We start from the raw sequence: 10956 nt of genomic DNA on the forward strand, positions 1-10956 counted from the left end.
CAAGGTATGAATCTAGGAAAATTGGAAGTTGTCAAAAAGGAAATGGAACCCATAAAGATCGATATCCTAGGTTGAAATGGACTGGCATACGCCTAGATGACAAATTAAAAAGAAATGGCGTTGCATTCATAAAAAAAACTTTCAAGATCTATCTTGAAGTATAATGCTGTAATAGGATAATATCTATGCACCTACAGGGAAGACCAGTTAATACCACTATTGACTCAAATTTACGTGTACCAACAACTAAAGCCAGAGGTGATAAAACTGAAGAATTCTAATAACTTCTTCAGTCTAAAATTCATCAAACAAGCAATCAAGATGCATTGATAATTACTGGCCATTGGAATGCAAAGGCTAGAAACCAAGAGGAAGGGTCAGTAGTTGGAAATTATGGCCTTGGTAATAGAAACAATGCTAGAGATCGCATGATAGAATTTGCAAGACCAATGACTTCATTACAAATACCTTTTTTAAACAACATAAAAGCTGACTATACACATGGACCTCATTAAATGAAATACACATAAATCATATTGACTACATCTGTAGAAAGAGTGGAAAAGGTCCATATCATCAGTTAAAACAAGGCCAAGGACACAAGGTCGGGCTGAAAATTAAGCAAATCCATGAGAGCCAAAATATGACCTTGAACAAGTTGTTAAAGTGCCATCTAGTTAGTTCCAACTCATAGAGACCCTGATGAGGGTTTGTGAGGCATGGCTGGTGAGTTTTGAACTGACGACCAACCTTGTAGTTCAAATGATCTTGTGATCCAATGCATATTCTACAGCGGCATACCAGGACCTTGAACATATCCCAACTGAATTCAGAGATCATCTCAAAAACAGATTTAATTAGACACTAATGACTGAAGACAAGAATTGTGGGAATGACATAGAGACCAACATACAAGAAGAAAGCAAAAGGTCATTAAGAAAACAAGAAGGAAAAGACCAAAATGGATGTCAGAAGAGCCTCTGAAACATTTTCTCAAGCATAGAGATGCTAAAGCAAATGGACAAAATAAGAAAAGAAAACAGAAAATTTCAAAGGGCAGCTTGAGAAAACAAAGTCAAGTATTATAATGAAACAAAAAGAACATGCTCAGCATTTCTCAAGCTGAAAGAACTGAAGACAAGAATCATGCTTTCACTTAAAATATTGAAGAATTCTATGAGCAAAATATTGGATGATGCAGAAAGCATCAAAGAAGATCGACTACACAGTTACTGTACCAAAAGGAAATGCTTGATAATCAGCCATTTCAAGAGTTAGCATATGATCAAGAGACAATGGTAATAAAGGAAGAATTCCAAGGTGCACTGAAGACATTGGCAAAGACCAAGGCTCCGGGAATTGATGGAATACAAATTGAAAAATTTCAACAAACTGATGGCATCTCTGCAGGCACTCACTCATTCATGCCAAGAAATTTGGAATACAGCTACCTAGCCAACAGATGGGAAGAGATCAATTTTTGTAGCCATTCCAAGGAGAGGTGACCCAATGGAATGCAAAAATCATCAAATAATATCATTAATATCACATGCAAGTAAAATTTCGTTGAAGATAATTCAAAAACGGCTGCAACAGAACATTGACAGGAAACAGCCAGGGGTTCAAGCCGGATTCAGATGAAGACGTGGAATGAGGGATATCATTGCTGACATCAGATGGATCTTGGCTGAAAGCAGAGAATACCAAAAAGACGTACACTTGTTCTTTATTGACTATGCAAAGACTTTCAACTGTGTGGATCATGACAAGGTATGGACAATATTGCAGAGAATGAGTGTTCTGGAACACTTAATTGTGCTTATGAGGAACCTGTACAACGACTAAGAGGCAGTTGTTTGAATAGAACAAGGGGACGTTGAATGGTTTAAAATCAGGAAAGGTATGTGCCAGGAAGGCATTGTTTCACCATACTTATTTAGTCTGTATGCTGAATACATAATCCAAGAAACTGGATTATATGAAGAAGAACATGGCATCAAGATTGGAAGAAGACTCATTAACAACCTGCAATATGAAATGAGACAACCTTGCTTGCTGAAAGCGAAAACTTAAAATACTTACTGATGAAGATTACAACCAGAACATTCAGTACAGGTTGCACCTCAATGTATAGAAAACACAATTCCTCACTACTGGACCAATAAATAGCATTATGATGAGTGGAAAAAAGACTGAAGTTGTCAAAGACTTAATTTTGCTTGGATCCACTATCAACACTCATGGAAGCAGCAGTCATGCAATCAAACAATGTAGTGCACTAGGCAGATCTGCTGCACAAGATCCCTTTGAAGTACCGAAGAGCAAAGATGTTAGCTTGAGAACTAAGGTGCATCTGACCCAAGCCATAATATTTTCAACAGCTTCATATGCATGTGAAAGTTGGACAATGAATAAAGAGGACTGTAGAAAAATTGAGGCATTTGAGTTACGGTGTTAGAGAAGAATATTAATAAGTACCATGGATTGCCAGACAAAACAACAAATCTGTGCTAAAAGTGCAGCCAGAATGCTCCTTAGAAGCCAGGATGGCTTGGCTTTGTCTCTCATACTTCGGATGTATTATCAGAAGGGACCAGTGACTTGAGAAGGATGTCATGTTTGGTCAGTATAAAGAGGAAGATTCCCAAGGAGCTGGACTGACAGTGGCAATCAGTATGGGCTCAAGCTGAATGGTTATGAAGATGGTGCAGGGTCGGGTAGTTGTGTCCTGTTGTGCATAAGCTCACTATGAGTCATAACTTCAGGGCACCTCACAACAACCACAGGAGCGCTGGTAGCATAGTGGTTACGAATCGGGCTGTGAACCTTAGGGTCAGCAATTCGAAACTACCAGCTGCTCTGCAGGAGAAAGGTGAGGCTTTCTGCTCCCGTAAATATTTACAGCCTCGGAAACCCTGTACAGGGTCGCTATGGGTTGGAGCCGAACCAACTTGACGGCACTTAACAACAACAACCACAAGAGAAACGAAACCATAGTAGTCATGTTTTTGTGTAAATATCTTAAGAAAGTTGGACAATTTCACCTAAAAGAATGACAACTTTGTAACACTTGACACTTTACAATGTGTGGTTGAGCAGTTGAGATTGTTTTGATATCTTACTAGATAATGCACAGGATGAAAACATCTAAGATAACAGCTTAAGGTCACCGTACAACTTTATATTTAGAAGACTCTCCAGCAGACAGAAGTGGCCTATGAGTAATGTACTGGAAAGGAGTTGAAGTCCCTATGTTTGCAGTGGGACCCGGTATTACTCCAAGGCCCCTATGAAATGATCGCTAAACACATCTAAGGGATTTATCTATAGGTTGACCTTCAGAAGCTCAAGGAACAATTGGAGTTTGGAATTTCCTATGGTAATAAATTACCCATGATTAAAACCAAGAAATAAGCTCCAGATGAGTCTTTTCTGCACCAAAATTACCACCAAAATCCCTCACACACACACGCAGACACACATACCCACTCACACCTGGGTCGGTCCTTTAGGAAGGCCATCTTGTCCTGATGTACTGCTGTAGGATAAGCACTAGACTGCAGGACAGTTTGAACCACAACATCAGTGGATCAAATTCACCAGCTGTTCCTCAGAAACCCTATACAGGGCCGCTAGGAGTCAGAACTGACTCAACAGCACTTAACATCTTGTTCAGAGATCAGTCTCGAGTTTAGAATCAACATTTCATAGATTACAAATAGGTATAAAAAGACTGGGATTTTATTTCCAGGTTGGCACATGTACAAGGCACACAGAGAATGGCTTTGGGACACTGGAAATAGCATTGGGGAGGGGATAGCTGAAGTCTCCCAAGCTCCCTCCCCACCTAAGCACACTTGGGATAAGACAGGTAGCAGGGAACCCCACCCAGGGCCCAGAGGGGCCCACTGACTTTGAATGACAGCTTCAGGGGCCACTCCCCAGGTGCAGCCCACTCCCCAGGGGCAGGGCCCCACCCAGCTCTAAAGTGCTTGAGAGTTGCCCAACCCCAACAAGTGGGATCTGGTCCCTGGGGAGGACCAGGGTCAGAGAGAGAAGAACAGGATGAGGACCAGGAGAAGCACCACCAGCAATACCATGATGGCGCACCACTGCCGGCGATCTGGGGACAAGAGGATTAGTGGTCATGGGGACAGGGGACCACCCAGGGCCCACCCCCTTCAGGGGACTCACCACTTGTCATGTGGGATACTTTGGCCATCTTTCTGAGGACCCCGTCCATCCGGGTCTGGGTCTGGTTCATCTCCTGAGCAAAAGCATCCAGCATGCTGCCAAGACCAGGCCTATGTCAGTCCCCAAAGGGCCTGGGTACACCAGCACAGTGGACGTAAGGCTCCCAGCCCACTCACCCCCGTGGTCCTGGCCTCACATGCCCTGCTCATCCAGCTCCTCCCCAACGCGGCCAGACATGTGTTTTAGAACTCGGATGCTCCCAGACACTATTTCAAGCTGATGATCCTGTTGGTCCATGATCAGCTGCAGGGCAGAGGGATGGGAACTGCTGAAGCAGGCCAGGGACCCCTGAGTTGTCTGCAGTCTTTCCCATCTTGGGGTCCCCTGGACGTCCCTACAAACCTGCTGTGTGGCTTGCTGTTCCTCAATGTAGCGAGAAGAGGCTGAGACCACACTGGCATCCAGCAGGTCGCTGGGTGACTTCAGGGTGGCTGACTTGCTCGTCAGCATCTGTGGGGTCCAGACCATAGGCTCAAGGGAGGATGTCCACATACAGAGACAGATGGAGGATATAGCCCATCTAACCAATCTCTGAGCCTGGATGGCCTTGGCTGCAATCCCAATCCCAGCACTCCAATCCCACAAGGTGCCCTTGCCCATGTCACTTGACCTCCTTGTGCTTCAGTTTCCATGTCTATAAAACAGAGAACTATAGTCCCTGCTTCCTATGATTGGATTAAGATTTCATGATTCAATCCAGGGGAAGTTGTTACTGTTCCACACTGTAAATGCTCAATAAAGGTAACTTAGTAGTATGTCATATAAATATTAACCCATGGAGGCAGATGGCAACAGACAGTCCTGGTTTAAGTCTGGTTTTCACCACTTACTGAATGTATGACCCCAGTCAAGTAGCTCCTGCTTTCTCTCCCTCAGTCCCTGCCTCTTCCAGCTGGGTGCAGATGAGGTATCTGCAAAGCACTTAGCATGGGATTGCACAGCCTTAGTGTTCGGCAAAAGGCACGCTTCCTATTATTATGTGATCAATGTATTTTTAAGTTGAGACTTTAATATACAAGTCAGTCCATCTAGAAAGCCCAGGAGCACTGCTACAGGATGCCAAGCTGTTGAGGGTGTCAGCCCCTCACCCTCCCAATGTTATGTGGGCTTATGATGGGATGGGGAAAGGCTAATACTTTACAACATGCAACAAACAGACTTTCAATACAGAAAGAAAGGTGTCCAAACAGAGATGGCAGGGAGAACACATACAGAAGGCATAATCAGCATACAGAGGGAACAGGTGGGTACATTCTCAGTGGCCTAGTTTGTACCCTGGAAACATACATAGAGAACAAGTGGATTTGTAAGTAGGTAGAAAGGACAGACATACACATACACAGGAGACAGGTGTACAGACACCCATTCACACACAGGAATCAGCACAGACTCAGGAGAAGGCAGGGAGTTACACTGAAACAACAATGTAGACACAGGTGGGCTCAAGTGCACACAGAAAAAGAGGAGGAAGGTACTCAGTCAGGAGACAACCACAGACAGAGGATGGGCATGGATACAGGGTGGGCGCACACACCAGAGCAGCTGAAGACGCAGAGTCAGGATCCCTTACCTCTCTATTTTTCCTTTCCATGAAAGCTACAGCAGCTGGGCTGACCAAATGGTCCCTCATTTCCTGGGGGTGAGGGTAGAGAGCTCAGAGACTAAAGATTCCCCAGCCTCCCTATGCTCACAGTTACGAGTCGGGCTGCTAACCTCAAGGTCGGCAATTCAAAACTACCAGCCGTTCCACCGGAGAAAGATGAGGCTTTCTGCTCCCATACAGATTTACAGCCTCAGAAACCCTATACAGGGTCGCTATGAGTTGGAACCGACTCCACCGCACACTACCACCATCACCACTACCCCATTCATGCTAACCACACAGGAGACTGCTCCTCCTCACCTGGACCGCCTCCCGCATCCGCTCCACAAACACCTTTCTCTCCTCCAGGTCCCCAGCTGGCAGCTTGAACTTGCTGGGGTTGGCCTCCACAATAGGTGGGCAGCTAGTCAAGGGTCAAGGCCAGAGTCACACACCCTTTCTTACCCCCAGCCCTTAACACTTTCTGGTTGCCAGGTTCTCGGAGGGCTGGCTCCCAAAGCCACCTCCCCACCCCGCCAGGATATCGATGGTCTCCTCCAGGTCTTCCAAGTCCCACTCGATGCTGCGCAGGCCATTACGCAGTTCATTGGTCGTCCAGTCTAGCTCCTCGCGACCGACAGCCGCACCTTCTTGCAGGAGCTCGCACCAACGCTGGTACAGACCCCGGGCCGAGTTCACTGCCTTCTGCACTTCACTGCGGGCAAAGGCACAACGGGTGCCGCTGCGGGCAGATGGCCCCTCCGCCTGCCCCTGCAGCACCCCCTCATTTGTGGGCTCTGACACCCTCACATCCCCCACTGAATCCCTCCCATTCGGTCGCGAGACGATCCCGACCCTGCTCCTCGACGGCCTCACCCGGACCGCCTGGCACGCTGGTGCCCGGACATTGGCTAGCAGGGGAACCGAGCACCCTCCGCCCTCCCTCGTCGCTGTCACTCACCCTCGGACTACAAAAAACGGGTCTTCGAAAGACATGTCACCCACAACCTTCCAAGCCGAGCCCCCTCCCCTTTAGCTCTTAGTTTGCTCCCTCCCTCCCAGCGGAGGAAAACGCACCACCCACCTCGTCTCGATCACGTGATCGAAGTCACCATCGAGAGGAGGGCTGCCAAATAAGAAAGAAAGGCCTTGGAAGTCCGAAGTACTGGAACTTCCGCCCTCTCTGAGGCCACTCTGGCCGTCATCTTAGTTGTGGGCAGAAGTAACTTCCTGTCCACATGCCCGCCTCCTCGCCTCTGCTTTCTTTTCTAGTTCTGGTCAGTGGCGCTGTGCACCGTTTCCCTTCAGAGCAATGTAAATAGTCGTTGTTGTTAAGAGCCGTCCAGTTGGTTCCGACTCATAGCGACCCAGTATAGTGTTTCCGAGGAGCAGGTGATGGATTTGAACCGTCAACCTTGCGGTTAGCAGTCCATTGCTATCCTTCATGTTACACCAAGACTCCTTAACTCAGAGGTTCATTCCATTCGTAGGTCATGTTAACGGACTCGCCGTACTTGAACCCAGCTGGTCCTCGGAGAAAAGGGAGTCCCGGATCCTGTCTAGGGTGGTCGTCCTAACCCAGGGTCCCAGTGGCAGGGTGGAATGGATAAGTGAAGAGATGAACTTCCCCTTGTCCTGCCGCGTGGGGAACGGAGTTCTGCGAGGATTTCCGTTTCTTTTTTTTTTCCTGCGAGAGAGGAGGGGTGGGTATGGCCGTGAGTGGGGGTCCGCGAAGATGTTCCAAGAACAAGCGTGTAGGAATGGGAGGGGGGGTGTCTTAGTGTTTCTGGGTGAGAGCCTGGGGGTCGTGGTGGCTCTGAGGGAGGAGTCTGCCGCGTGGGTACCCCTCTGGGGAGGGGCAGGAAATGTCTGAGATCCCTCTGGGGAGGGGCAGGAAATGTCTGAGGAGGGACTCAAGAGGGTCGTGCTCGGTCTGTGTGGAGTCCCTCGTAATGTTCTTTTCCGGGAATGCTCAAGCCATCGCCTGGGGTTCTAGTTGTGTGATCTCCGTTTCTACAGGGTGGGCGGGCTATCTAAGGGATAACTCAGTCGTTGCTTCGGGGCTCCGAGATAGGGCTCAGCTGGGGTTGTCATTGTGGGATCGCCTAGTGAGGGGGAGCGAGAATGGGGCCGTCTTCTGCAAGTTGCCGCAGTGTGTTAGAATCGCTGAATGGAGCCAGCTTTTGGAGAAGTGTTTTAGAGACAGTTGAGTCCCCACGTGGGGGCATGAGACAGGAGAGCGAAGGTACTGGAAAGAAGCCTTGGAGAGTTGGTTTTTGAGACAGTAATAACCTGAAAGGGGGCCATGTAAAGAAAGTAACTGTGGAATCTCCGGGAGAAGAGACCGCTGGAAATGGCGTCAGTGGGAGACCTGATGTTGCCTTTCTCCGTTGACGGGGCGCTTTCCCGAAAAGGCGCCAGCCAAGCCTTCCTGAACTCCGGAGGGAAGGAAGCGAAACCGGCCCTATCCGGATAACAGATCCAAAGCCAACTCCAGGCCACCTCGCTGCGGGGGTAAAACGGGGAGGAGGGGCAAATCTGGAGGCTAAGGTTCCACCCCCCCGTCTGTCCGGAAGAAGCTCGCTAAGGCGATCCCGTCCCCTATCCTAATATGGGCAGCCGGAAGTGGCCAGAGCGCACGTTACGTCACTACTTCCAAATATAGTAGTGGAAGTCGGCGAGCTCCTGTGGCGGGAAGGCGCTGTTAGCAAGACTGGAGGGGCGGGGCCTTCTCTTAAAGGGGCCGCACCAGTTACTCGGACAATTTTGTGTTCTTTTTGTAAGGAATTGGAATTAGATTTTATTTACTTTCTTCTCCTTTTTTTCTTCAGGAAGTAGGTTTTCATGGGGAGTTGGCGCATAGCGCAGGGTGGGAGTTGATGTTATTTATCTGCTCGTTTCTGAGCCGCGAGTCCCTCCCCCTCCCTCCGCCTCTCGAGGGGCGGAGGCCACGTGCTTACGGGGCTCAGCCACCTGCAAGGCCGCCTTTGGGACTCTTGTTGTGGGGAGGTTGAAGTGGCGGTGGCGGTGGTGGTGGTGGGGGGGGGGTTCCATGCTGAGAGCGTGAGTACCTGGCAGTTTGAACCGTGCCCTGGATTCTGGAGAGATCCGCTGCCCGCAGGATGTGCAACTTCATTCTGGAGCCGAGTCTGTATCGCCTTCTCGCCTACAGACGAGGAGTGAGGAGGGCTGGCAGATGATGGGGAACCCCGTAGCCCCCATTCACGACAGCGGCCCATTTATTAGCAAGTAGTCTCTGCCTGTTTTTCCACCGGAAGAAAGCAGGTACCACGAACGCTACACTTACGGGGATGGAAGTGAGAGATCAATGAGACTGTAGTGAAAGGAACAAGACTCGTAGTAAGCATTTAACAACTGCTAGTATCGTTATTGGACTCCATCCCAGCGAGACGGACTGGCAAAGTGGGCTCAAGCGTGGCAACATTAGTGAGGTTGGCCCAGGGTCGGGCAGTGTTTCGTTCTGCTGTGCATAGTGACGCTATGAGTCGGTATCGACTCGATGGCACCTAACAAGAAGCTTGGCGTTGTAGGATCAGCACTGGACTGCGAAACACAAGGTAGGCAGTTCAAACTCACCAGCTGCTCCTTGGAAACCCTATATAGGGTCGCTGAGTCGGAACCGACTCCATGTCACTTAATAACAACAAAGTATCGTTATTGAATCAAATGCAAAGGGAAACAACGCCTACAAACTGTTTGGAATCTGAGCCCCAGACTCTGCCATCCCTTCCCTGGGCCTGCGCGTGACTGCATCGGTAGGGTCCTGAGAAAGGGGGAGCCACCTCACGAGTTAAGCGTAGTAGAGGGGCGCTGTTCTCGTCTCAGACCCCGTCTCTGTTCCTCGCGGATAAAAATCCTATCCTGTCACTTTAAGGAGTCTCTCTCGCCGATGCGCTACGGAAAGCCCGGATGCGGCCCTCTAATTGGGCGGGGCGTCTACGTGACGTCACTGAGGGTATAAAATGGTCCGGGTGGCGGGCACCCTGGCAGAGCGTCCTAGCGGTGACACAGCATAGGTTAGTGTACGGCGTTAAGGAAAAGGCGTGAACTAGCGCACTGACCAGACTGCGTTACCTGTCCAGTCCGAGACTCCCGTCGTCGAGCCACAATGGAAGTGCAAAAGGAAGCGCAACGCATCATGACCCTGTCGGTGTGGAAGATGTACCACTCGCGTATGCAGCGCGGTGGACTGCGGCTTCACCGTAGTCTGCAGCTGTCGCTGGTCATGCGCAGCGCCCGGGAGCTCTATCTCTCAGCCAAAGTGGAGGCCCACGAGCCCGAGATGTCCTTACCGGCTGGTCACTCCCGTGACTCTTGCCTGCACCCGCCGCGGGAAGCCGAAGCCCAGGCAACACCTCCCCACGGTGAGCCTCCCACCCCGGAGCCCATGGACACACAAGAGGCGCCGAGAGCCGAGGAGACCTTTGTCCGATGCTGCAGCCCGCGCCCCGCCAAAGCCAATCGAAAGCGGCGGAGCAGCACCCTGAGCAACAGCGGGGACGCGGGGCTGGTCCCGAGCAAGAAAGCCCGACTGGAAGAAGAGGAAGCGGAGGAGACGCCGTCTGAGGTCCCCGAGCGCCTTCAGCCTCTTCCGACGCAAGCGGAGGGCGCCTTCCCCAATCTGGCTCGTGTGCTGCAGAGGCGCTTCTCCGGCCTCTTGAACTGCAATCCTGCTACGCCCCCGACGGCGCCGCCGGCATGCGAGGCAAAACCCGCCTGTCGCCCAGCGGACAACATGTTGAACGTGCTTGTGCGGGCCGTAGTGGCCTTCTGAGGGACCTGAGCGGCGGAGCGCAAGCCGAGCACTTGGCCCGAGTGCGCACACCGTGGCGAGGCTTTCCCACCGGGAGTGCCCGCTGAAACCGTAAAGAGGAGCCGCCAACCGGGCTGCCGAGAGGCCCTGAGAGGGACTCTGCCCCTGGGGAGCTGTTGCCAGCTGTGCGCGGCGGCGGCGGCGCCGACGAGCCGGGGGCGCGGGCGCCTTCCGCTGTGATCTGCCGCGCCCACAGGTGCTGTTCTTAACGGACTGGGACTTAGACCTTTCTCCCTCTTAGACTGGGAGAAAGAGACGCGTAGTTGTTAACTCAGGGTCGGACGTG

General features: G+C 50.4%; 2 protein-coding genes across 3 annotated transcripts; one reads left to right on the forward strand and one right to left on the reverse strand.

Annotated features, from left to right (window-relative positions):
• Positions 1–4046: 4046 nt before the first annotated feature.
• On the reverse strand, positions 4047–6832 carry STX10 (syntaxin 10). 2 transcript variants are annotated; one of them, XM_006874273.1, is made up of 8 exons: positions 6798–6832; positions 6382–6551; positions 6158–6252; positions 5825–5887; positions 4597–4704; positions 4391–4497; positions 4195–4289; positions 4047–4123 (listed from the first exon to the last, which is right to left on the reverse strand). In XM_006874273.1, the coding sequence occupies exons 1-8, from the start codon at positions 6830–6832 to the stop codon at positions 4047–4049; spliced, it is 750 nt and encodes a 249-aa protein (XP_006874335.1). The 2 variants fall into 2 exon arrangements, with proteins under 2 accessions (XP_006874335.1, XP_006874336.1); XM_006874274.1 differs by lacking the exons at positions 5825–5887; positions 6158–6252 and having other exon boundaries at positions 4597–4693; positions 6369–6551.
• A 3133-nt stretch (positions 6833–9965) lies between these two features.
• On the forward strand, positions 9966–10631 carry IER2 (immediate early response 2). The gene has a single exon (XM_006874275.1). It carries the CDS (start codon positions 9966–9968, stop codon positions 10629–10631), a length of 666 nt encoding a protein of 221 aa, XP_006874337.1.
• Positions 10632–10956: the final 325 nt, after the last annotated feature.

Source organism: Chrysochloris asiatica, unplaced genomic scaffold (assembly GCF_000296735.1).
Source record: "Chrysochloris asiatica unplaced genomic scaffold, ChrAsi1.0 scaffold00268, whole genome shotgun sequence".
Taxonomy (NCBI): domain Eukaryota; kingdom Metazoa; phylum Chordata; class Mammalia; order Afrosoricida; family Chrysochloridae; genus Chrysochloris; species Chrysochloris asiatica.

Excerpts from the sequence above, each read along its gene's own strand:
- IER2 (XM_006874275.1), top strand. The coding sequence starts at position 9,966 with ATGGAAGTGCAAAAGGAAGCGCAACGCATCATGACCCTGTCGGTGTGG.
- STX10 (XM_006874273.1), bottom strand. The coding sequence starts at position 6,832 with ATGTCTTTCGAAGACCCGTTTTTTGTAGTCCGAGG. Across the intron at positions 6,552-6,797 it reads CCGTTTTTTGTAGTCCGAGG|TGAAGTGCAGAAGGCAGTGA; the intron begins GTGAGTGACAGC and ends CTTTGCCCGCAG. Across the intron at positions 4,124-4,194 it reads AGTATCCCACATGACAAGTG|ATCGCCGGCAGTGGTGCGCC; the intron begins GTGAGTCCCCTG and ends TCTTGTCCCCAG.